The sequence below is a fragment of the Erithacus rubecula genome (genome assembly GCF_903797595.1).
Source record: "Erithacus rubecula genome assembly, chromosome: 23".
Classification (NCBI taxonomy): Eukaryota; Metazoa; Chordata; class Aves; order Passeriformes; family Muscicapidae; genus Erithacus; species Erithacus rubecula.
This window is the reverse complement of record NC_136675.1, coordinates 6609768-6635841: the sequence shown is the minus strand read 5'-3', so window position 1 is coordinate 6635841 and position 26074 is coordinate 6609768. Positions and strand designations below refer to the sequence as shown.

Genomic DNA, 26074 nt, shown 5'->3' with positions numbered 1-26074 from the left:
GCACCTGGGTGGTGCTTGGAGGAATCCAGGTGATGCTTTCAGCGCCCGTTCAACAGGTTGCTCCCGGTATAAAAAGATCAGAGAAACACGCGCATGGCGGGGCTGGGACACAGCCGCGGATAATTCAGTGCAGGCGGGGAACGGCCGGTCCTGCTGCAGGGAGGCACCTCGGTCCTGCCCCAAATCGCCCCAGTGCGGCTCCCAGGGGGATGCTTGGGGGGACTGGCAGGTGACACCGCCAGGACAGGGCGGGGACAGAGGGGGGACAACCCCGGGATCGGTTCAGCAACGGGAAGGGGCAAGAGAAGCGGGAGGGCGGGATGGAGCGGGGGTGTCGGCAGCCCAGGAGAAGTCAGCATCCCGGGAAGTCAGCATCCCATCCCGTTCATCCCGTCCGGTCCCGTCCCGCCCCGGCGGATCCCCGGTGCCAACCCGCGGCGGCACGGCGGAACTGCAGCCTCGCCCCTTGTGCGCTCCGTGCCCCCGTTCACCGCTCCGTGCCCCCCGTTAACGGCTCCGTGCCCCCCGTTCACCGCTCCGTGCCCCCCGTTCACTGCTCCGTGCCCCCCGTTCACTGCTCCGTGCCCCCGTTCACCGCTCCGTGCCCCCCGTTAACGGCTCCGTGCCCCCCGTTCACCGCTCCGTGCCCCCCGTTCACTGCTCCGTGCCCCCGTTCACCGCTCCGTGCCCCCCGTTAACGGCTCCGTGCCCCCCGTTCACCGCTCCGTGCCCCCCGTTAACGGCTCCGTGCCCCCGTTCACCGCTCCGTGCCCCCCGTTCACCGCTCCGTGCCCCCCGTTAACGGCTCCGTGCCCCCGTTAACGGCTCCGTGCCCCCGTTCACCGCTCCGTGCCCCCGTTCGCCGCTCCGTGCCCCCCGTTCACCGCTCCGTGCCCCCCGTTCACTGCTCCGTGCCCCCGTTCACCCCTCTCTGCCCCCCGCCGGGGCTACCGGGGGGCACCGGGACCAGCCGTGCCCGACCCACGGCAAAGCCGGTCCCCGCCCCGGGCTTTGTGCGGGTTCCCCCCCCTGGCGAACGGGGGGCGAAAAGTAGAACTGAGTCGGCGGCTGCTTTCACATAAAAAGGGCAGAATTTGAGCGCCGGTAGAGGCGGGGGCCGGCCCGACCCGCGGAGCCGCTCCCGGTGTTGGTTCGGTGGTCCCGGCGCGGATTCCGGTGGTGTAACGGGAGCTGCGGGGTGGGATTTGCCTCTCTCCGTAAAAAAAAAAAAAAAAAAAAAAAAAAATTAAAAAAAAAATTATTGTTGTTGTTGCTTATTTCTGGAGGAACACCGGGAGTTTCTGGGGCTGGCAGAGCCCGGCCCGGGCTCGCCCCTCGAGGGCTCGCGGAGGGAAATGGTTCAGTACTGAGTGAGGCCAGTCCAGGAAAGGAGGATTTTCTCGTGCTGGGCTTTATTTCGGGTCGTTTTAAGGAAATTTGCGTTTCACACCGGGCAGCGCGGAGACAGGAACGCCGCGGCCCGGCCGGAGCCTCTCGGATGGACGGTGCCGGTCTGAGAACAGCGTCGGACCGAGTCGGGCACCGGGAAACAGCCGGGGACCAGCGTGGGCACAACAATTTCCTCCTCTGCCCGGGTTCTGCCCGGGTTCTGCCCGGGTTCTGCCCCGGTTCTGCCCCCGCCCGCCCCGCGGTTCGGGGCAGCCGCGGAGCACCGGGAGCCGCCGCCTCCGTTGTGTTTGCTCCCGCAGAACCGGCGGCCTCGCCACGAATTTTCTCGCCAGCAGATCCCGGCCGGAGCCGCAGCCGCAGCCCCGGGGGAGCCGCCGCGGGCACCGGGAGCTGCGGGCGCCCCGAGACCGCCGGCGATGAGGCGGGTCAGGATTTGGGGAGGGCAGGAGGAGGAGGAGGTTTGGCAGCCGCGGTTTTGAGCGCGGATCCCCCATCGGGGAGGCGGTGCCGGGGGTCCCCGCGGCCGCCGCCCCGCCACGGTCGCGTTCCCGCGGGGAGCGGCGGCTGCGGGAGCACCGGGCTGGATGCTCAGCTCCGGACGGCGGCGGCTGCGGCCCCAAACCGGCCGCACCGCACCCCAAAACCTCCCCGGCGGCGGCGGCCAAAAACCACCGGAGCCCTGACGTAAGCCGGCGGAGGGCGTGCCCATAACAGACCACGCCTCTTCTACGGAAACCACGCCTACTCACTAATTATTAATCATTTTTCCACATAACCACGCCCCCCCGCGCTGCTAGGCGGGGCCAGCCTCCCCGTGCCGGGCTCCCATTGGCGGAGCGGCCCGTCCGTCACGGCCGCCCCGTCCACCCGGGGCCGGCTGTAAATACGGTACCGGGCGGCGCGACGGGGCCGGCAGCGGGGCTCGGGCTCGGCACGGGGAGCCGGCACAGGGCACCGGGAGCGACACCGGGAGCGGCACCGGGAGCGGCACCGGGAGCGACACCGAGCTCAGCGCACCCACCGGCACCGAGCCCCGCAGCCCCGCGGGTTCTCATCCCCCGCTCCGCCGATCCCCCCGGGGCGCTCCGCCGGCACGGAGCGAGGCCAGCGCGGGGCTCGGCCGCTCCCGCCGCCCCCGCCGCCCGCCCAGCCCCGCCGGGTGCCCGCCCGTCCCGCCCGGCTCCCCTTCGCCCGCCGTTGTGATGCGTATTCCCGTAGACCCGAGCACCAGCAGGCGCTTCACTCCCCCGTCCACGGCTTTCCCCTGCGGTAAGATGGGCGAGAACAGCGGGGCGCTGGGGGCCCCCGCGCCGGGCGCCCGCGCTCGGCCCGAGGTGCGCTCGGTGGTGGATGTGCTGGCAGACCACGCCGGCGAGCTGGTGCGCACCGACAGCCCCAACTTCTTGTGCTCCGTGCTGCCGTCGCACTGGAGGTGCAACAAGACGCTGCCCGTCGCCTTCAAGGTAAGCCCCGCGTCCCCGCGACGGACCTTGAGCCGCTCGCCCTTTCCCCTCCGCCCCGTTTCGCTTTAAATCGCTCCTGACATCACCGCGTTATTATTTTTTAATCAAATAGCCCAGTTTATTATTTTTAATCAAGTCTCCGCATTGCCCCGCGGTCACGGCATCTTAGATATTCCGTACAGTTAGGAGCTCTCAGGCAACTTTGAAGTTTAATGAGATGGAGGTTAATTACCTTCCTGGGAGAGGGAGAGCGAGGCAGGGAAGGGAGATTTAATCTGCCAAAAATCCAGCGAGGAGCTGAAGCCGCGGTGCCGGGCTGAGCTGCCCCCGGGCCGGGCATCCCCGGTACCCGGCGGGAACGGGTCCGGCCGGGGAGAACCGGGGAGAGCCGGGGAGAACCGGGGAGAACCGGGGAGAACCGGGGAGAGCCGGGCAGGAGTCCCGGCAGCCCGGAGGGGTGAGGGGGGCTCTAAACCGAGTTTCCCCGGCTGCGGGTGCTGCTCCCCGGTAGTTCTGGGGGTTCTCCCCCGCTCCCGGCGCTTCCCCAGAGCTCCGGGGCCTCGCGCTCGGCAGCGCTTTCCTTCCATCCCCAATCCAACAAAATAAACGCACGGACTCGTCCGACGGGGCCGAGGGTGGCCTGACCCCCTTTCGCCCCCTCCCCGCGGACCCCTGGCTGCTTTTAACCCTTTTGGAGCTCGTTTTCCCCTTCCCTCTCCGATATTCTCAGCCTTGCTCGGGGTTGCTTTTGGTTTTGCTTTGGGTTTTTTTTTTTTTTTTGCGGGTTTAGGGGGAAACCGTAGCTCAGGTTGGTTTGGGTGAAGGTGAATTTTAGCCTGAAATGCTCTGGCCCTGCCCTAGGTCGTGGCGCTCGGAGATGTCCCCGATGGGACCGTGGTCACGGTGATGGCGGGGAACGACGAGAATTACTCGGCGGAGCTGCGCAACGCCTCTGCCGTGATGAAAAACCAAGTAGCGAGATTTAACGACCTCAGATTTGTTGGGAGAAGCGGCAGGGGTAGGTACCAGCCAGGAAATGGTTGTTCTTTTTATTTTGTTTTTTAGAGAGGTTTAAAAAAAAACCAAACCCAAAACCAAATAGGAAAGAAAGTGTTTCTCTCTTTTTTTGGTTATTTTATTATTTTATTTTATAACTTTTATTTGAAATTTTATTTTGCTGGGTTTTTAAGAATTATTATTTTTATTTTAGTCTGTGCTGTATTTTATTTCATCTGTGGTTTCATTGCCGGGAGAAGCCCCGCAGCCCCAGCGCGGTTCCCGAGGGATGAGAGGGATGCGGGAAGGATGCGGGAGCAGCTTCTCCCAGGGCTTGTCTCTGCCCAGGTGTCAGATAAAAAAAAACCCATAAAAACACAAACTCAAATATATCTAAATATCTATAAATCTATCTAAATACAAATAAAGCGGCCCCAGCCCGAATCTTCCCCAATTTCTCCCATCACGCAGGAGGCGGCGGTGGCTCGCTGAGCAAATCCCACCTGGCAGCTCGACTTTAAACAGCGAAAATCAAGAGTTTAAATTGAAATAATGATAAAGCAGAGCTCGGCCTGCAGGGCTGCCACGGGCGGGGAGCTGCGGGCTCTGCTCGGGGGGGATTTTTTGCTCATTTTCCCCACACTGGTGGCAGGGAAAAGCAGGACGGCGATTTGGCTTCCCGTCCTAGCAGGGGGAAATAAATCCCCTGGAAATGTTAAACACGGAGCCCTGCCTGCCCTCCCTGTACCTGAGTTTCAGAGGGTATAAATAGAATTTCAGCATTTCATCACCAGTGAACGCTGCAGATCGAAGCACTAAATTCTGCATTGGAGCCCAAATAAGAACTCGATATTTTAATGGCCATATGGCAGCATTTTCTCAAAGGCTTTATGTGTATACACGCAGTGTCAGATATATTTTGACTTCTCCGCATTAATTAAAAGCAGTGATGTTAGGAATTATTTGCATGTAATAACTGTTTACTTGTTCCTCTTTATGAAACTTGAATAGTTTACATTCTTTCATACATTTCCTTTTTCCTGTTGGCTCCTTCTCCATGTTGCAGTTTCTTTAAAACTCTCCACTTAACTGGTTGCAGGTTGATGGATGGAAAATGTTTTTCTTTTATGAATTAAGCTTTCATTTCTGTAATCAATTATTCTCTTAGGCTCTTTTCTTTCTGGTTGGACTTTTTTTTTTTTTTTTCTTTTTTTTTTTTCATCCTCGTACAAATTTCCGAACTGAGCGCAACCCAGTCTCAGCGTGACTCTTGAATTCATTATTAACTCGCTTCCTCTGCACTCTCAAGCTCGGAATGAGCGGGAGTTTGGTCTCGTAAAGCTCTTGGTGAATAAACTCCTTCCTCGGGCAGAGTCCTCCCTCATTACCGTCCTCCGCTGCCTCTAACGGGCGGGACTCGGGCGCTAATTATTTTAATTTCTTTTTTTAAATGCACATTCGTGTGGGGCGAGGCTTTGTCATATTCAGAGAGGAACAACCCCACCGTGTCTGGCGCTGCTTTCCCGGCACTTTCAGAGCAATTTGCTGTGAAAAATCGCTCCTATTGAATTTTTATTCCGGGTGTCGCACTCGCTCTGCCTCGTTTGGCTCCATCCCTTGACAGCCCGGTGCTGCTTTCATTTATTCTGGCAGAAATTTGGAGCCGCTGTGGAATATTTCCCTGCGTGTGTACAAATGTTTGTGTAAATCCGAAGTGAGGACGTGTGGATCCGTAAACATGGATCCTGCTCCAGCCCCGCCGAGCTGCAGGAGCCTGGAAAACCCCGGAGCCGGGCTCTCCTTGGGAAAACACGGCTTGAAATGGGCCAGATTTGGGGTTTTTTAGCAATAAAATATTAGTAATCAGGGATTATTCCCCAGCCGATATGAGCTGGGAAGAGCTGCTCCTAACTCCCCCCACAAAAAAAAAAAAAAAAAAAAAAAAAAAAAAAAAAAAAAATCGCATCTTCATGTGCAAGACAAAGAGGAAAAAAATCAGATTTTTTTTTTTTTTTTTTCCGCTCAGGTTGAGTATAGGTTTCCATTTGTATAAAATGAAAGTAATCCCTGCTGCACCTCGCCTGCTCTCCCAGCTGAAATTATCCCCCCGGAGCATCCCTGGGGCCGGCGGGGCTCCCAAACCCGCCCGGGAGCCGCGATCCAGCCCCGGCGGGGATGAGAAAACCCAGCCCGGCTTCCTGAGAAGGCGGGAAATGACTAAAAATGATGCTGGGGCAGAATCTTCATTTTCGGTTCAGGGCAGCGAACCTGAGAGAGGCAGAAAGGGCCTGGGCTGGGTTTGTGTTTGCAGCGAGGGACTCCGGGGCAGGGAGGTTGTTTCACGTGGAGAATAAAAAAATTAAATATTAAAATAATAATTAATAAATCAGTATTAATGCAGTATAAAGCAAAGCACGGACAGGCCGGGCTCAGCTCTGGGGTTCTGTTCACAGCTACGTTTTGCTGCCTGTGAACCCTTCTCTTTCCTCCTGAAAATTCCCTAAATAATTTAGGGAATAAGGAATCATCTTCCTCACCCCTGGCTCTGTAAAGGTTTTCCCTTCAAATCCTCTTTGCTGTTTTTATTTCATTTTTTTTTTCCCGTGGCCTTGGTGGCGCCGGGATCCCCCGTGCTCTGCGGGCTCGTCCCGTCCCTGCAGCTTGGCTGCATCCTTGGGGATTCAAAAATGAAATAATTCTATTTCTTCTGCCCTCTCAAATGCTTCTCTCTGTGCAGAAAATGAGCTGAAGGTTTGTGGTCGCTCGGTGCTGGTTTGAAAGCCGAGGTGGGGCGGGTTTGGTGTTTGCTGTCGGCTTTAGAACCCGCGTTCCCTCCTCTCCCTGCTCCCTGCAGGAATTCTCCCACCTGGGATAATTCCACGATGTTCTCCGGCAGAGATAATCTCTTTTTTCCCCCCGGTTTATTCATTTTTTTCCTCCTAGCTGGATAAACCCTGTTTTGTTTTGCTATGAATATTCTCAGGTCCGACCCCGGAATCTGAAAACCCCTGATTGCTTCAGGGGAAAAGGGAAAGGAGGTGGTTTCCTACAGCTTTTATTCGTGGAATAAAGGCTAGAGGAGCAGAAATCCACCACGCAGAGGTTTTTGCCTGATATCCTGCTGGGGTTCAGACCTCTGAAGCACCTGAAATCCCGCAGGGATCGCTTCTGGGGCTCGGTTTGTGCAGCCTCCTTCCCCTGGCCGAGGGGTTCCTGATTTTGGGGAGGCTGCGGGAGAGCTGAGGCCCTTCCTGCGGGGGTTTCTGTTCCCCCACAGCCTCCCCTGGGCCGGATTTCGAGCCCCAGCCAGCCCAGGCTGCGGGAGGTGAAAGATTTGGGGTCAGGGTTGGCCCAGGTCTGTGATGATAAAGGAATTTCCAAGCTATGGATGGAAACTGGTCCTGTTGGGGCAAAGGAGGGGCTCTTCTTACAAAATTTGGCTCCCAAGAGCTTTTTAAAATTTTTTCTTTGCATAAAAGGTGACAGCTCGGTGCTTCTGAAACCCTCCCCGAGGGTATCCAAACCCTTTCCCAGCAGCAGATTCCTGCTCCGTGACTGGCGGCCGCTTCTGGTGACTAGAGCCGGATTCAGTTCCCGTTTTGTAGTTCCCAGTTTTTGGCCGAGGCCGAGCATTCACAGGGACCAGGCCCTGCATCCCCTGCAGGCTGATCCCAAGGGAGCATCCCATGGAAATCCCGCATTCCCGCAGGGGGGATCCCGCATTCCCGCAGGGGGGATCCCGCATTCCCATAGAGGGGATCCAGCATTCCCGCAGGGGGGATCCCGCATTCCCGCAGAGGGGATCCCGAATTCCCGCAGGGGGGATCCCGCATTCCCATAGAGGGGATCCCGCATTCCCGCAGAGGGGATCCCGCATTCCCGCAGAGGGGATCCCGAATTCCCGCAGGGGGGATCCCGCATTCCCATAGAGGGGATCCAGCATTCCCGCAGGGGGGATCCCGCATTCCCGCAGAGGGGATCCAGCATTCCCGCAGAGGGGATCCCGCATCCCGCAGGGGGGATCCCGCATTCCCATAGAGGGGATCCCGCATTCCCATAGAGAAGATCCCGCATTCCCATAGAGGGGATCCCTCATTCCCATAGAGAGGATCTCGCACCCCGCAGAGGGGATCCCGCATTCCCATAGAGGGGATCCCGAATTCCCGCAGGGGGGATCCCGCATTCCCATGGAGAGGATCCCGCACCCTGCAGAGAGGATCCCGCATTCCCATAGAGAGGATCCCGCACCCCGCAGGGGGGATCCAGCATTCCCGCAGAGGGGATCCCGCATTCCCATGGAGAGGATCCAGCATTCCCATAGAGGGGATCCAGCATTCCCATAGAGAAGATCCCGCATTCCCATACAGGGGATCCCGCACCCCGCAGAGGGGATCCCCCTCCCAGCGCCGCTCCAGGGCTGCGTTTCCTCGGGAGAAGCCCAGGGAGCTGCTCGGGGTGTGGGGGTCAGCGCAGGGAAGGGGACGGGTGATTTTCCATGCGGGGATATCCCGGCTCCAGGGCTGTGCCTACCCTGGATTGTCCGGGCAATCTCGGCTGGTTGAACGCAATGATGTGTGCGGGGATTTGTGTCCGAGCCCGCTCCGGCTGCAGCCTCTCTGTCTTTCCCAGAACAGCTGAACCCATGTGAGATCCTCACTTCTGTCGTGTTTAATTTTTTTTTTCCTCCTCCCTAGGGAAAAGCTTCACCCTGACCATCACCGTGTTCACCAACCCCACCCAAGTGGCCACTTATCACCGAGCCATCAAAGTGACCGTGGACGGACCCCGGGAGCCCCGCAGTAAGTGCAGGGGTGGCTTTGGGGTTTGAGAATTGTGGGCAGGGGGTGCAGGCTCCCCACGGCTCAGGGGCGCAGGATGCGGGTCCAGCACACGGAGCTGAGAGATGGCGTTGGGATGGCACCGTGTACTGGGCGGGTTTTCCCTCCCTCCCTGCTCCGTATCCCATCACGGAGGGATGGTTTGTACTCCTTGTCCTGCTCTACATCCCATCACGGGATGGTTTGTAGCCCCTTTACCCTGCTCCCTGCTCCGTATCCCATCACGGAGGGATGGTCTGTACTCCTTGCTCTGCTCCCTAACCCATCCTGAACGGATAATTTCATAGCTCCAGGTTGGGATTTTGGGGAAACACTTTGGGCTTCGACAGCAGGAGCGCGAAGGACCCGACCTGGCGCTGCACAGGGGGGTTATGAAATGAGAATTGTGGATGAAATGAGAATTGTGGATGAAATGAGAATTGTGGATGAAATCAGAGCTGTGGATGAAATCAGAGCTGTGTGCTCGGCTCGGGGGCTGGTTGCCGGTGATTAACCCGGACCCGGTGCAGGTTCCCGGGGTGCTCAGGCGGTGTCTGCCCCATCCCGGAGCTCCTTCCCTCGGCCCCGCCGCGGTTTCTCTTTCGGGCTGTGGGAGCTGGGGCTGGCAGCGCCCGGGGGCTGAGCCTGGGGAGAGCAGAGACACTCAGCGACCGCAGCAGCGTCTGTGCCGCTGTGCCGGGGCCGGCCCGGTGCCTGGGGAGGCTCCGGGAGCTGCTCCCCCGCCGCTCCAGCCCGCAGGAATTCCCTCTCTGCGCGGGGATTCTTCACCCCGAGGGACCCCCTGTGCTGGGATCGTGTCCCTGCGGGCTCCATCTCCGGCTTCTCGCTCCTTCCTGCACGCTCAGCACCAGCCCGGGGTTATAAAGCCGAGTTTGTTCCCTTTGCGTGTGAGGCTGCAGCGCCCACAGCCAGGGGAAGCGGTTTGATCCTTCCAAAAACTCCTCAGAAAACATTTTCTGTTGATGCTGTCGCTGGGCCACGGGTGCCCCTTGATGTCAGGCCAGGTGGAGGCTGCTCCCTCGGCCGGGGGGGTTTCATTTGCATCGCCCTTTGGTGGATTTCCCCTCCTCCTTGATTTTATTTTGGAGCCTGTCGAGGATGGATTTAGAAGCTGGAATGCAGGAAACCCAACGCTGCTGTTCTGTTGGGGTTTTTTAATTTTTTTTTAAAGCCAAAAACATCAGGCAGATCCCTGGTGTGGGGCACCTGTGGGTCGTGGTGGGTGCTGGGGTTGGGCAGGGAATTTCACAACCAGGAGTGTCAGGAATAGAAACCAGCCCTGCTGACTGCTGGCTCAGCCCCTTATCAGCTGCATCAGATCTCCTTTCTAATAATAATAATAATCATAATCATCATCATCATCATCATCATCATGAGGAATACATAAATAATAATACAATCTGAGATAGTTGCTACTCTTGGAGCTCGGTTTGGCCTCCCTGAGAGCCAAACCCGGGTGAATCACACCTGTTCCTCCTGAATTTCTGCATTTCACCCCAGAGCTCCCCAGCCTGCATTTCCATTTTCTGATACCGACCCGTGGCAATCAGAACAAAGCCGAGGATGGAGCAGCTTGTCCTGGCTCTGCTGTGGGGTGCCCTCCCTGGGACACAGCTCAGGTGCAAAACAGCATTTTTCTGGGGTTTTCCCTTTTTTGGGGGGCCTCAAATTGATGATTTTATGATTTCTGGTCCTCAAATTGTGCTGGGAGTGTTGGTTGATCTCCCTGAGGAGATCTGTGTGGTGTTTATTTACTCCTTGTGTGGCCCCCAAAGGTTGATCTCTGCCCCATCCCTGCACCCCACAACCCATAAATTGCTGATAGAAAAAGTCTAGACCCAAATTGTGGCTATTTTGGAATAGTTTTTCAGGGAATCATAGATTTGTTGGTCATGTTTTGCCCCCCAGTTTGAACTCATGGTTGATGAATTTCCAGTGGAAAAAAAAAAAAACATTTAAAAAAAATCTCCTTTTTTGCCACACTTTCAAATGAAGACAAAAATTCCAAAAAATAATGAGATAACACCTCTGTGCCCTTCCTCTGGGTGTGGAAACAGCTGTAAAATGATCCTGGAAAGCCAAGGTGCTTTTCCTGGTGCACTTGCCACTGGGTGGCTCCCGGGCACAGCACCCTGGCAGTGCCAGCCCTGGCACCTGGGCTGGCACCTGGGGCTGGCACAGCCCTGGGATCCCCACCTGGGGCTGCTCTGCCTGGTTTGGCTTGTTTGGGGAGGAAGAGCTGCCAGCAGGAATTGCAATTTTTTATGTGTTTATATATATTATATACACTTTTAAATGTGTATATGTTAATGTGTGTGGGCATAAAAATAGATGGAATTTTTTCCCACTTTTTTGGCTTCAAGATCTGAGCCATGGTGTGTGTTGTGAGGATGAGCACTGGGCATGGCTGCAGGCTGGTGTGGGGCTGGTGGGGAGGACAAAACCCATCCTTAATGTGGAAAGAATTGGCCATTTGTCTTGGCACCCTGGGAAAACCCTGGGCAGCCTCTTCTCAGCTCAGAATCCCTGCAGCCAACGTCCTTGTGGGGTTTGGGGGGCAGAGCTGTGGCTGGGCCCCACCTCTGAGCATCCCATTCATCTTCCACCCCTGGCCCTTCATCTCAGCCCTTGAGCAAAGCTTTTAACTCAGCCTGTGCCCAGATCAAACTTCTGAGGAGCCACGGCTGGGAAATCCAGGCAAGGGGGTGATGGGCAGAGCCCTGCCAGGGGGGATTTTTGGGGGTCCCCAGGAGCCTGGAGCAGCACCAGGGTTGTTTTTCCTTGGGCATCTCCTGCCTCTGGCTCTGAGCTCTTTTTCCTTATGCTCCAGATCCTTCTGGGTTAGATCAGGAGGAAAAAAAAAAAAAAAAAAAAAGACTTTCTGTCAAGTTGGCACCTTAGCTCTAAACAAATAGCACAGCGGGTGCCAAGTGTTGACATACTTTGTACAAACAGGAAGTAATAAAATATTTGAACTTCCTGTGGAATTTCCTTCTTTTCCCCCCCTTTCTGCAGGCCTGTGTTCAGCAGGAGCTCTGCTGCAGAGCCCTCTCACATCCAGGGCTGCTGCAAAACAAAACCTTCCCTTCCCTTCCCTTCCCTTCCCTTCCCTTCCCTTCCCTTCCCTTCCCTTCCCTTCCCTTCCCTTCCCTTCCCTTCCCTTCCCTTCCCTTCCCTTCCCTTCCCTTCCCTTCCCTTCCTTCCCTTCCCTTCCCTTCCCTTCCCTTCCCTTCCCTTCCCTTCCCTTCCCTTCCCTTCCCTTCCCTTCCCTTCCCTTCCCTTCCCTTCCCTTCCCTTCCCTTCCCTTCCCTTCCCTTCCCTTCCCTTCCCTTCCCTTCCCTTCCCTTCCCTTCCCTTCCCTTCCCTTCCCTTCCCTTCCCTTCCCTTCCCTTCCCTTCCCTTCCCTTCCCTTCCCTTCCCTTCCCTTCCCCTCCCTTCTCCTCTCTCACCTTCTCTGCTCTCACTTTTTTCCCTCTCACAGTTCCAGTCCCTTTCTGCCCAGAATTCTTGTGCCAAGTCTTTTTCCCCCTTTTAAATTCCTTTTCTCCCCTCTTGCACTTTATTAATTTTTTTTTTTTGGCTGCCATTCAGTCCTTAACCTTCCTCCCCACATCCTAAATCCCCTTTGGATTTAACCCTTTTTCCTGACTGCCACCCCACTGCTGCTGTCCTTGGTGAGGAGGAAAGGGACACCAGGAGGATTTGTCCCCCACGGGGTCCCTGTGCCCCCCTGGACGTGCTGGCTGTTGGCACCACCTTCCCTGTTCATTTTTGGGGTGTGCATCACACATTTAATACTTTGCCTCGTGTCCCTGCTTGGTGTGACCACAGCAAGTGACACAAACACGTCCCCAGCGTGGCTGGGACCGGGAGGAGGGGGCTTGTGGCCAGAGCATCCCACATCCCCTCTCCCACCTTGTCTCTGCGGTTTTTCCTGCACAGCCCCGCGCTCGTTTCTCCCTCCCCAAAGGCTCCTTGCCCCCCGGGGCTGTGGCTGTCCCCTGGCTGTCCCCTGTCACGTAGCCAGCGGGTGGGAAGGTTTCTCACCTCCCCCGAGCCGAGGCGTTTCCAGGAACCGCCGCTGCTCTTTGGCTTTCAGACCTGTGAGAGCCTCAGCTGAGAGAGGAGATCCCTCCCACAGGGCTCAGAGCCCACCCTGGGCTCCGAGCTGGGGAACGGGGCACTGGGATGGGCAGGAGGGAAACGGATTTGGGATGTGCAGGAGGGAAATCAGGGTATTGGGATGTGCAGGAGGGAAATGAATTTGGGATGAGCAGGAGGGAAATGAATTTGGGATGAGCAGGAGGGAAATCAGGGCATTGGGATGGGCAGGAGGGAAACGGATTTGGGATGAGCAGGAGGGAAATGAATTTGGGATGAGCAGGAGGGAAATGGATTTGGGATGAGCAGGAGGGAAATCAGGGCATTGGGATGGGCAGGAGGGAAACGGATTTGGGATGAGCAGGAGGGAAATCAGGGCATTGGGATGTGCAGGAGGGAAATCAGGGCACTGGGATGGGCAGGAGGGAAACGGATTTGGGATGGGCAGGAGGGAAACGGATTTGGGATGAGCAGGAGGGAAATGAATTTGGGATGAGCAGGAGGGAAATCAGGGCATTGGGATGTGCAGGAGGGAAATGGATTTGGGATGAGCAGGAGGGAAATCAGGGCACTGGGATGGGCAGGAGGGAAACGGATTTGGGATGAGCAGGAGGGAAACGGATTTGGGATGAGCAGGAGGGAAATCAGGGCATTGGGATGGGCAGGAGGGAAAAGGATTTGGGATGAGCAGGAGGGAAATCAGGGCATTGGGATGGGCAGTAGGGAAACGGATTTGGGATGAGCAGGAGGGAAATCAGGGCATTGGGATGGGCAGGAGGGAAACGGATTTGGGATGAGCAGGAGGGAAATCAGGGCATTGGGATGGGCAGGAGGGAAACGGATTTGGGATGAGCAGGAGGGAAATCAGGGCATTGGGATGTGCAGGAGGGAAACGGATTTGGGATGTGCAGGAGGGAAATGAATTTGGGATGAGCAGGAGGGAAATCAGGGCACTGGGATGGGCAGGAGGGAAACGGATTTGGGATGAGCAGGAGGGAAATCAGGTCATTGGGATGGGCAGGAGGGAAATGAATTTGGGATGAGCAGGAGGGAAATCAGGGCACTGGGATGGGCAGGAGGGAAACGGATTTGGGATGAGCAGGAGGGAAATCAGGGCATTGGGATGAGCAGGAGGGAAATGAATTTGGGATGAGAAGGAGGGAAATGGATTTGGGATGTGCAGGAGGGAAATGAATTTGGGATGAGCAGGAGGGAAATCAGGGCACTGGCATGTGCAGGAGTGAGGATTTTGGGATATGCAGGAGTGAAATCAGGGCACTGGGATGTGCAGGAGTGAGGATTTTGGGATATGCAGGAGTGAAATCGGGGGATTAGGATGTGCAGGAGGGAAACGGATTTGGGATGTGCAGGAGGGAAATCAGGGCACTGGGATGGGCAGGAGGGAAACGGATTTGGGATGAGCAGGAGGGAAATCAGGGCATTGGGATGGGCAGGAGGGAAACGGATTTGGGATGAGCAGGAGGGAAATCAGGGCATTGGGATGAGCAGGAGGGAAATGAATTTGGGATGAGCAGGAGGGAAATCAGGGCACTGGCATGTGCAGGAGTGAGGATTTTGGGATATGCAGGAGTGAAATCAGGGCACTGGGATGTGCAGGAGGGAAATGAATTTGGGATGAGCAGGAGTGAAATCAGGATTTTGGGGTGGCAGAAATGATGATTTTGGGATGTGCAGGAATGAAGAATTTGGGATATGCAGGAGTGAGGGGTTTGGGATATGCAGAAATGAAATCAGGGGTTTGTGATGTGCAGGAATAAAGAGTTTGGGGTAGCAGAAATGAGGATTTTAGGGATGTGCAGGAATGAGTTTGGGATGTGCAGAAATGAGGAGTTTGGGATGTGCAGAAATGAGGATTTCAGGGATGTGCAGGAATGAGTTTGGGATGTGCAGAAATGAAAATTTGAGGCTGGCAGAAATGAAATGAGGATTTTGGGCTGGCAGGAATGAAATGAAGATTTTGGGCTGGCAGAAATGGAATGAGGAGTTTGGGGTGTGCAGGGGGTGGCACCCCCTTGTCCCTCCTGTGCAAGTGTTTGTGGCATCACTGTCCCCACAAAGCTGCTCACCCTCCCCCCATTGAACTCTTGCCTTGAATATGAGGCAAAAACCCAAAAAAGACAACACGAGAAAGCTGGACTGGAAAGGGAAACCTCGTGTGCAAGCCCAGCCTGGCTGTGGGAGCAGGGTGCCCGTGGCCTGGCTGTGTGCACACCTTCCACTAAAAAGGATTTTTCCCCTTTTTTCCTTTTTTTTTTTATCCCTAGTAGCAGCTAGATAGAAAAAGGAAACACAGGGTTATGCTGGAACAATGGCCCTCCCCTGCCGTCCCCATCTCTTGTGGCTGAGATTTTTTTTTCTCAGAAATAGCAAAACTGAAACTGTTTCAGTGAGGGAGGGGAAAAGTGCAATATTGTACCTGTAGCAGGGCTCTGCTTTCCTGCTTTCGTGGCTTCAATGCCACCAGAAGTACAAAGCACTCTGTTTATCAGATTGCAGAGTTGGTTATTTCCCTGCTGGGGTTTGGATTCTTTAAAAGCATTTTCTGGTGAGATTTCTGACCTCTGCTTGTAACAAAGAGCATCTCTCAGGGATTCCCTCTTTTTTCTGGGGGGAGAAAAGAGGAAAATATGAAACAGAAACGTTGCTGTTACCTTGGAGAAAAGTGAATTATCTGTGCAGGGCTGGGAACCCCCCAGCTGAGCTGCTCCCCAGCCCTGGGGGGATTTGGGGATGTTTTGTGGCCTGAAGGGCCACAATGAGATAAAATGAGATAAAACCAGGTTTTGCCTGAGTTTTGTTATGGTTTGAGGCAGCTCTGGGAGGAGCTGGGGGAGCCCTGCAGGGTTTGGGAATGCTGTGGGAAGGTTGGGATGATGCTCTGTGGGATGGCAACCCCGGGAATCTGGAGGTGCTGAAAGAAAATTCTCCCAATCCAGGGGAAATTGGGATTTACTGGGTGGTGAGGAAGATGGAGCGGGGTTATGGGATGGGAGCCAAAGAGGAGCAAGGGCAAAATGCTCCCCTGTTCCCATATTCCTAAGAGCAATTTTTGGAGCTGGAGATCCTGTGCTTTCTGCACGTTTATCCTCAGAGATTTGGGAGAATAAATTATTGGAGAGCCTTGTGCTTCTCAGAAGCTCGAGTGCAGACCCAGGACAGGGCTGGGTTGTGCCAGTATTGTCCCATTCCAGATCTTTATCTTGGCCAAAAGGCTCCCTTGTGGGGCTGCATAAAACTCGAGCTGGAGATGTTTTCTGTAATTAAAAGCAGACTCGGTGCTGAAGTGCTCCCGTGGGGTGATAGTTTTGGGTATTATTGAGGTCTTTTGTTTTATTCCCCTGCTTGTCCTTAGCTAGAAATAAATACACAGACAGTTCCCAGATTGTCTGGGAATAAGGAAAAAAAAAAAAAAAAGGAATGGCAAAAAGAAGTAAAAAAGAGGAGAAAAAAAAATGTAACAAAATCAATCCAAGATAATTTCAATAAATAAATGACATCAGCCCTTCCTGGGCTGTGATTTGTCCATGTCAAACTGCTGTAATCTGTTCTAATTTAATCCTCAAATTTCCCACTTTGGGAGCCCTGTCCCATCCCCTGGGGAGGAAGAGGAGGAAATCCTGAGTGGCCTTTATGGCTTCCCTATTGCCTGAGCTGGAGGCTGCTCAGGAGGGTTTGGGGGAACGCCAGGAGCCCATCCCAGAGCTTTGGCTGCTGAGGGAGCTGCTGGGGTATCCTGGGGTATCCCTGGATATTCTGCACTGCCCAGAGACATGGGGTTCATCCAGCCCTGCCTCAGGTTCTGTGGGGTGCAGCCTGTGCAGCTCTGGGTGTCTGCATCGCCCTGATCCAGCCCTGCCTGGGGAGTGGGAGGGCTTTGGTTCATCCAGGAGCCTTTGGGGGGGCCTTGGGGCTCCTCAATTCCTGCAGGAGCCTTTGGGGGAGTCTTGGGGCTCCTCAATTCCTGCAGGAGCCTTTGGGGGAGTCTTGGGGCTCCTCAATTCCTGCAGGAGCCTTTAGGGGAATCTTGGGGCTCCTCAATTCCTGCAGGAGCCTTTGGGGGAGTCTTGGGGCTCCTCAATTCCTGCAGGAGCCTTTAGGGGAATCTTGGGGCTCCTCAATTCCTGCAGGAGCCTTTGGGGGGGCCTTGGGGCTCCCCAGTTCCTGCAGGAGCCTTTGCTGGAGCTTTGGAGCTCCTTAATTCCTACAGAAGCCTTTAGGGGAACCTTGGGGCTCCTGAATTCCTGCAAGAGCCTTCAGGGGAATTTTGGGGCTCCCCAGTTCCTGCAGGAGCCTTTGGGGGAACCTTGGGGATCCCCAGTTCCTGCAGGAGCCTTTGGGGGAACCTTGGGGCTCCCCAGTTCCTGCAGGAGCCTTTAGGGGAGTCTTGGGGCTCCCCAGTTCCTGCAGGAGCCTTGCCCCGGGTGTGGAGCATTCCCTGGGGCAGCAGAGCAGGATCAAAGCTGCTCCCACCCCTCCATCCCAGAGCCTGGTGCTCTGCTCCAGGCTGCAATCCGGCCTCAGGAGGAATAACAGAGCAGCTGAAGTGATCTGGGCTCAGCTGAAACGATCTGGGCTCCAGTAAATGCACTCCTCTAATCATTTTCTTCGCCACATGCAGTAAATTCCACCTCTCTTTTCCCATCTCCTGCTGTGTAACAATTTCAGAATCATTTCACTTGCAAACAGCCAATATTTCCTCAGTGCAGCAATACTGGGAGTCAGAACAGGGAAATTATTTTTGCTTGGTTCCTACAAAGGAATCTTTGTTGGGATTGGTTGCAACACCTCCTGCTTTTGAAAGCTTTGGGAAAACCCCAGGGCACAGCTTTTGCTGGGGTGGAAGAGGCAAACCTGGCCCTGGGGTGGCTTTGGAAATACCTCAGAGTGGAGAAATGGGCATTGATCCTGTATTTGGGAGAGGTCAAACTGATCACAGGGGTTTTCTAGGGCATCTGGTGGTCCTTTAGGGATGTTTGGGGGATTAAGTTGCATTGAAGGTTTTTTTTTTTCCAGGAGGATGTTGGTGGTGCTGTGTGTCAGGATGTGTCAGGAGTAAAAGAAATTCAAATATAATTCAAACACACAACAAAGGAAATTCCTGCTGGATGCAGCAGAGTGATCCAAAGGGAGCTGTGCAGGAGAGGGGGGGGATGGGATGCAGGTGTCACCAAAAATGGATTTTTGTGAGGCTGTGTGTGAGCTTCACTCCTTCCCAAAGGAGCAGCATTTTGCCCCGTGCCTCAGTTTCCCTGTCTGTAACTCCTGGGGATGTGGAGGAGGCTGCCAGGGAGGATTGGCAGGGTTATTAATGCATTAATTAATGCAGCATTAATGCATTAATGCCCGGCTCCCTCGGGCAGGATTCAGGAGCCGGGGAGGACAGAGAGCAGAGTCACAGACTGAAAAGCAAAGAGGTGAAAAAATAAAATCGCCAGGGCTAAAAGGCAAGTTTCATTTCAGGGAGCACAAAGCTCAAGGACCAGAACTACCAACCAAAACCACAAGATCACATCAGACGTCAGGCAGGACACATCTTGTTTCTCCCTCCCGAATGGGTTTATCAGTGCAACCAATCACTTTAATGATGTGGCGGAGGGAGGAAGAGGATTTGACTCAGAGCGAAATGAGACTCAGTTCCTAAGAGCCTGTTCCGCAGTCACCTGCGCCGCCGCCAGGATCAATCGCTCACCTCCCGCAGCGGAAAGGGCTCAGACACAGCTCGCAGCATTCCAGATTCTCACCCCAGCGGGAGCGGGGCGGGGAGGAAGAGGAGCAGCACAGTGAGCACGGAGTGCCCCCGGCAGCCCCCCGTGATGGGATGGGAGCCTCTGACTGTGCTGGGGGGTTCCCCATCCAAACCAGATGTGGGAACAGGGAACTCCTTTCCTGCCAGCTTTGCACCCTTGGCTTTGGGGAGCAGCGGTGCAGGGGGGATGAGGATGAGGATGAGGATGAGGATGGGGATGAGGATGAAGGTGCCATCGCTCTGGGGCTCCCCCTTCCAGTGCAAAACTCGTGATTATCCAGCAGGAAACACCAGCCAGGAGTTTGCAGCTCCATCCTGCCATGGACAGAATCAATATTCAAATATTGACATATTTGAGTCAGGGCCCCAGCTGTGCCAAAGAGGAAATCAGGGCTCAGCACCCTCAAACCTTGTGAAAATTTGGGTTTTTTCCTGAGGGCACGGGCCAGGCTGGCAGATTGCTGCTCCCTCCCCACAGCACCAGGGACATCTCAGCTCCATCAGCTGAAGCACTGGATTCCCAGCAGCTGATCCTCCCCAGCCCGGGCACGGTGTCCTCAAGCAGTGTCACCCCAAGGAATTTGATGTGCTTGCCCTAATGGAACAGGTTGTGAACTGGGAGGAACCAGCTCTACTGGTAGGTCCCAGTGCAGGTTGTTAGATAGCAGCAGGAGCTCGGTGGGGCTGGCACCTCTCCATGGGTCTGTGGAATCTGAAAATCTGATCTCAGCCGGGGCTGAGGCAACACCAGCCGGGTGTCCTTGAGATCTGTCTGCTTCCTCCCAGCACCCAGCCCAGAAATCTTGGAATCAGCGAGTTTGCCTGATTCCATGGGAACCAGATCACAGCCCACAGGTGAATTTTGCCTTCCTGGAGCGGGGGATGGCTGCAGAGAGGCCACTGGGGCTGGTGGTTTCACAGCCTGTTCTGAAAGCTGCCTGATTTCCCGCAGATGTGCCCCCACCTGCTGTGCTGTGACACCCGGTCTGCAGCTTGCACATCTGTAAAATCTGTAAATCACAACTTTTAACCCCCACCCTGCTCGCCCTGAGTCTCAGGGGCAGATTTTCAGAGTTCTTAAGGATGGAAAAAAGGCAGGGAAGCACTGGTGGGGATTTTCAGCAAGGCACGAGCAGGCTGAATGCTTAAACCTGATGAGTTTTATCAATGCTGAGAATACCCTCAGCTTTCCCTGTGATCTGAAGGGCTTCAAATATTTTTGCAAATCCAGAAAGACTCTTGAAACCCTGGGAATAGGGATTTTGTGTCCTTCAGGCATCTGAGCCACAGTTGCATGGAAATTCGGGCGTGATGTTCCCTTTGATTTGGGAATGGGCCACAGCTCCTGAATCCCTGAAGATTTTGGAAGCTCTGCTCTGGATTTCTGTTCAAATTAATGCTTTGTTTTCCTTCCAGGGGACTCAATTTTGGGCTCTCCCAACACAATCAAAGGTTTATCAGAGCCTTGCCAGGGTGGGTGGGCACAGGGTGGGCAGGGAGAGGGGCGAGGTCTCAGCACTAACCCAGCAGTGAGAGGAGATCAGGGGCTCCCAAAGCCTCCTAATCAATCCCAGCCTGCCTAGAACGAACATCTCTGCTGCTGCTGGAGCTTCAGACACTAAAAACCCTACTGTAAATGCAACATATCTCTGTGCTTCCTGCCAGCTGGCCCAGAGCCAGCCTATTTCCTTCAAAAAGAGGGATATTTATTTTCATCCTTTTAGAGGCAGCCAATTCATCTCAGACCACCACCAGCTAAAAAAGCTTTATAAATTAGCAGCTTTTTTCTTCTTCTTTTTTTTTTTTTTTTTTTTTTCTTTCTCCTTCCTAATTCTCTCCCCCACCCCTTTAAATATTATTTTCCTTTGGTTGTTGGTGTGCAGGCTGTGCCAGGACATGCGAGCATTGCGCCACACTCCCCTTTCTCCCCGAGCTGCAGAAAGACAGTAGCAGCAGTGTCTCACCAAAGCCAGAGGAAACCAAAGCAAAGCCCGGCCGTGACTGATTCTCCTTCCAAATGGCGTAAGCAGGGCCAACTTCAAACATGTGAATAATGAGTTATCTGTGCCTGACTTTGTTCAGGAGCTGCATTTCTCTCCTGCTCCCTCCTGTGAACTCCTGGGCTCTGATTTGAGTGGTGGGGTTGGGGCACCTCCGTCATCCTGCGTCACCTTTGAGTCCCTTCCAGCTCTGCACTCCCTCCTTCCCCAGGAATTCTTGGCTGGGCATTTCCCATGGTGGCTCTGAGCTGGAGGTGAACATCCAGGGAATGCTCTGAGTGATGTTGCTGCCTTGTGTTAGAGGTGTGCAAAGATGAAACCAGCCCAGCATCTGCTGCGAGGGACAGCCCTGCTGTTCCCATAACACAGGAGTTTCACATGTGGCTTCTTTCTGGAGCACATGCTGGGACTTGATAGTCTAGCCCAGACTCAGACTGGGAAAAAAACCTGCAGCCTCTGCAGAGGACTGGCGTGTCTCTCTGAAGTACCTATTTCGAGGGATTTGAAAGGTGTTTTGCACATTGAGTTTTCTCCACTGCTGATTCCTTTCTTGTGGTCCCTTCTCCCTGACGTGTAGAGACTGAGCCATGGCTTTGTGTGCAGAGACTGCTCCTGGTGAGCTTGGCTCAGCCCTGGAGTGAGGCTGGGAATATTTGGGAGGATGGTGGGATGCCAGGGGGCCGTGCCAGCCCGTGCCACCCTCTCCTGGCTCTCACCCCCTGCTGTCTGGAGCCGAGGCACTGATCTGCAGTGTGTGTGTGTGTGCTCATGATCGTCCCTCGGCGTTTCCTCCGCTCCAGCTCGAGCCAGCATTCCGCAGCCAGGCTCCCAGGGAGGGCCCAGCCACTTCCCAACATCTGCACGGGGCTGAGCCGGGGGCTGGGGCTGAGCTGACACCAGCTCTGAGCCCAGCAGGGCTGGGGGGAGGCTGGGCAGCTCCTCAGCTCTCATCTGACTCCATCTGCAGAGAAATCAGGGAGCTGGGGCTCCCACTCGCCCCTGAGAGCACTGCTCTGAGATTTTGGTGTCACTTCAGCCATGAGGCTCCTGCAGCCCCTTTCTGCCTTTGATTGACTTTGTATTCTGCATCTCAGTAATCTGAGGAAACCAGCTGCATTTTGGAACTCCCCCTCCACAGCCTGGAAGCTCCATCCTGGTCCCAGCCTGGGAAGCCACATCAGGTTGCACACTCCTAGAAGGAAGAGCAGAGCTCTGTTTGGTCTTTGAAATATTTTAATGCAGAAAGCATGTCTTTAAATCATAGCTCTGAGGGCCTGAGCTCGTGTGGCACACACACTGTTTTGCTGTCTGCATTCCAAGGAAACACCCAAAACTTCCAGTATGCTTCTTATTACTGGCCTAAAGTGTCAAATTCACATCAGCTCTTCCAGCTGGGAAGTGTTCAATGGGATCGTTTGTTTGATATGCTGATACAGATCTTGTTATTACATCAGGATTGTAGGTGATCTGTCAATGTTTACATCATGTCATGTTCAATACTGGAGTTACCCCATTCTGAAACCTGACCCAGCATTAAAACCCCAGCAAGGAGTGCCCAAGGTCAGGAGCTGCCACCATTTGATCGTACTGGGCTCTGCTCTTTCCATAAATATTGACCTGCAGTGCGGAATCCCCAACCCCAACAGGGCCTTTTGTGCCCCAAAATCCACAGGTTGGGGTGATTAAGGCTTCTCAGACAGATTTCTTGGGATGAGGGCTGGGGCTGTTTGAAGTTGAGTGAAAATTCCGCCCACTGGCTTGGGGAGGCTTTGAGTCAGGGCTTGGGTGAAGGTAGAAACCACCTTCCTGTTCTCTAAGGTATGAGCTATTGTTCACTGGTTTCCTCTCCGTGACAGCTGTGGGCAGATGGGGAAGGGCTTTTAATGAAGCCAACCGCTGCAGAAATTAAAAAGCTCAGGTTGTTCTGATGAAAGAAACCCATTAACAGCGATTCTCTCTTGCGTGACAGAGTCTGACGTCCCCAGCCCTAAGTGACAAGTGGCAGGAAGTCCTGGGGAGACAGCCTGAGCTAAAGAGGGCTGCCAGGCCAAGCTGGTGGTTTTTAACTCATTCTCTGCCTTGTCTCACAGGGTTTGGGGCTGCCAGGTCAGGGTTGGACTCAGACTGGAGAGGGTCTGGGAGAGCTGGGAAGATCCCTGACCCCTCCACCCCGTGTTTGCCTTGACTTATATTTGCATCAAGCTTTCTACTTTCTTTTCAGGGGTTTGAAGGGGATTTTGCTGGGAATTGTTGGGTTTTCCCACAAACCAGGCCCTTCAGGAGGGTGTTTGCTCCAGGTTGGCAAAGCCCAAGGGCTGTGCCCACGTTCAGACAGCGCTGGCACCGGAGCAACCACAGTGCAGCATGACACGGCCACATGAAGCCCTTGGTGAGGCTGCACGGCTGAATAATCTTTAAAAACATTATCAGCATAGAGATCACTTGATATATTTTTGCAGGATTTTCCCCGTCACATGCCAGATAATACCACAGGATAGGGTTTGTGCTGAGATAGAGGAAGGGAATTTAATTTTGATTAGATTTCTGGGGAGTTTGGTCTTTGAAGTCCTTTTGGCTTTCTTGAGAAGTTCTGCCCAAAAAAACTGGGTAAAGATGAAATATAACCCTGTTTTTCTTCTTCTGGACTTAAATGTAGAGTGAAGTAATAAAATGTGGGCTAAAGCAAGGCACCTCAGTGCACACACACTTTTCCCCTGGAGAAAGCACCGTGTGACAGATGCTGCTCACAGCTCCAAGGGCCTGGGTACTGCAGAGGTGCCTGAGGTCTGGGGACACACAGAGATGAGAAGAGATCCTTTACAGTCTTGCTTTGAGGTTTCCTTGGTTTGCTTCACACAGCAGGGAAAATACATTTTCAAAATACTGCCGGGTTTTTGCTTTCTGCTGAGTTCATCCTCCCCAAGTTTTCCTCTCTGGTGCCAGCACATTTTCCCTCGCTTTGGACTCTCACATCCCTGGAAGTTTGAGGATTACAGAGCTTGGAGGGGATGTGGAGAGAGCAGAGAGGGATCAAAGCCCCTCAGAACCTGTGGCTGGGAGGGGTTTGCTGGTGGGACACCCCTGGAGCTCAGCTGGGAGTGTGAGTTCCCCATGTGCTCCCCTCCCGTCCCAGCCATGCAGCATCTTCCCAGCCGAGCAAGGGGGAGACCAGGAGGCAGCAGAGGTCGGATTAAAACAGGGGGAAGTGCGGGGACATTCTGTGACTCTGCTCTAAACTGAGCTCCGCAGATGTGAGGGGGAGGGCAGGGGCAGCGCTGCCGAGAGTGTCGGAGTTTATCTCCTTTCAAACTTCTTTCCTTTTTTTCTGTAAAAGCCGCCAAGAGCCGAGCTCCCCGGGCCGGGCACGGTCCCGCCGCGGCAGGCGCAGGCAGCGGGAAGGGAAGGTGGGAGCCCTGCACGCCTGGAAAACCTCCGGGGCTCCCAGGCGCCCAACTCCTAAATTTTCATCCTAAACGTGCGAAGCAGCTGATAGTTGCTATCGAGCTGTTTATGGGAAGGTGTATCAGTCTCGAAAAGCACAGCCACAGACATTAAAGTTTCAGTCTAAAGTCCCAGCTGCTCCTTCCAGGGAAGCTGCTGCTGCTGCAGCTCCTGTCTTCTCCTTGGGTGCTGGTTATAGCAAAAAATAATGGCAAAATAAATATAAAAAGCACCAGCTCTCCCCAATGCATGTTTTTATATAAAACCTTCCCAACAAGCTGAGACACAAACTGACTACTGCTCTTCAATCTGTTAGAATTCTTAGCACTACGCATATGGTTTATCTTGTTTTATGTGAGATATGTAAGCAATATTTTTACTACAACTCTATTATGTTTAAAACTATGTTTTTGGAGTCTCCATTGAAAACACTAGTATGTATTTTAACTTTCAGTAAAATTCACACTGCTACTCTAACATTTAAAACCTTTTACTTACTAAAAGCACTAGAGCTCATATTAAAATTTACTTACTGACTCGCTTGCTTATTTTAAAACTTAAACTCACACTTCTGCTTTATGTGCGAGCAGCTTAATATACTTTAATCCATCCAAAAGCTTTAATCCTATCCTTGCACTCTGATTTTTCTCTGAGAAATTCAGAGAGACCCTCAACTCACTGACTTCAACACTCTGGAGCCCCTCCAGCTTTGTGCGGGTGTAACTGAGACTGGAATCCAGAGAGAGAGAAGCTGTTTGGAGATGATTAATACAGTAAAATGTGAAAGTTATGTATCAAGTGCATTTCATGAGCCTCTCGCCTCGGGACAATTAGCATACATTTAATAGTTATTGCCCTGTGCCAGCAGCTGCTACCTAAGGAGCTGGGAGTGCTTTATGAAGGTTCATTAGCTGCTGCCCTGCCTGGGGGAGGTGGGTGATTAGTCTGCCCGTTTTATGGGCAGGAAAGAGGAACAGAGAGAAGCAAAGTGAGGTGGCTGAGGTGTGGTACCAGCAAGGGCTGATCCCATCCCTCCTCTTCTCCTCCAGCCCCACTGGGCTCTGACTGAGCTGGGTGGGCACAGCTGGGAGGGGGTTTGAGCAAGATGAGAGTTTGTTCTTTGTGCAATGAGTAAAAGCTGTAGAAAATACTTAATATTCAATGTTTGCTGGTTCCCCAGTCCCCACTTTGCCAGGACACGGTTTCTCCTGCCTTGTAAGAGTCTCCCCTCAGCATTTAGGGCTGGTGGGGGCTGTTGACTCAGGCAGGGCCATCCTGATCCAGCTCCTGGAGACTTTGTGGGTGATCCGGAGCCTCCCTGGGGGTCACTCTGTGTCCATCTGCTCTCTGCCAGGGCTGGCACCCCTTCTCCTGTAACAGCAAACCACAGAGACAGAGCAGTGCTGGCTCCCTGTGCAACCAAAGGGGAGCTGATCAGATACCAAACCCTTTTATCCCGTTCCAGGGCACAGACAAAAGCTGGAAGACCAAGCCAAGCCCTTCACCGACCGCTACGGAGAGCTGGAGCGGCTGCGCCAGTCCATGAGGGTCACCCCCACCACGCCCAACCCCCGTGGAGCCCTCAGCACCCCCAGCCACTTCGGCTCCCAGGCTCAAACTCCAATCCAAGGTAACCTCCTGGCTGTCCCAGTGTCACCCCTGTGCCATGGCTGAGTGGGAACAGCTCTCTGGATGGGATTTTAGAGCTGGAGCCCAGCTCTTCGCTGGTTATGGAGCTGTGGAGAGGTTGATGTGGATTTATTGATCATTTTTGCACTGTTAAATGACTTTTTGCACCTTGGGTCTGGGTTTTGAGGGCCAGCTGAGCAGCAGGAGTGTGAGGGAGGTGAGAGCAGCACCTTTGAAGGCAGGGACGCTCTGGCTGTGCAGCCAAGGAGGGTTCTGAGCTTTCCATGCTAATCCCAACAGTTCCTCAGCATTGTGTGGCTGCCAAGGGTGGTGATCCCTCACCCAGCTCCAGCAGAACTCCCCACTCTGTGCACACCTGCACGGGCACACACACACACAGAGCTTTGCTCTTCCCTCATCTGCCAGCGG

General features: G+C 54.2%; 1 protein-coding gene across 1 annotated transcript in view; it reads left to right on the top strand.

The window, feature by feature from the left end:
- The first annotated feature begins 2508 nt into the window (after window positions 1-2508).
- The window catches only part of RUNX3 (RUNX family transcription factor 3), a 37306-nt gene continuing 13740 nt past the window's right edge, over window positions 2509-26074 (top strand). Inside the window, exons 1-4 of the mRNA XM_079325523.1 lie at window positions 2509-2873; window positions 3735-3891; window positions 8564-8668; window positions 25482-25646. Of these exons, the coding sequence (XP_079181649.1) occupies window positions 2613-2873; window positions 3735-3891; window positions 8564-8668; window positions 25482-25646 (688 nt within the window). The 5' untranslated portion in view covers window positions 2509-2612. The remainder of the gene's footprint in view (window positions 2874-3734; window positions 3892-8563; window positions 8669-25481; window positions 25647-26074) is intronic.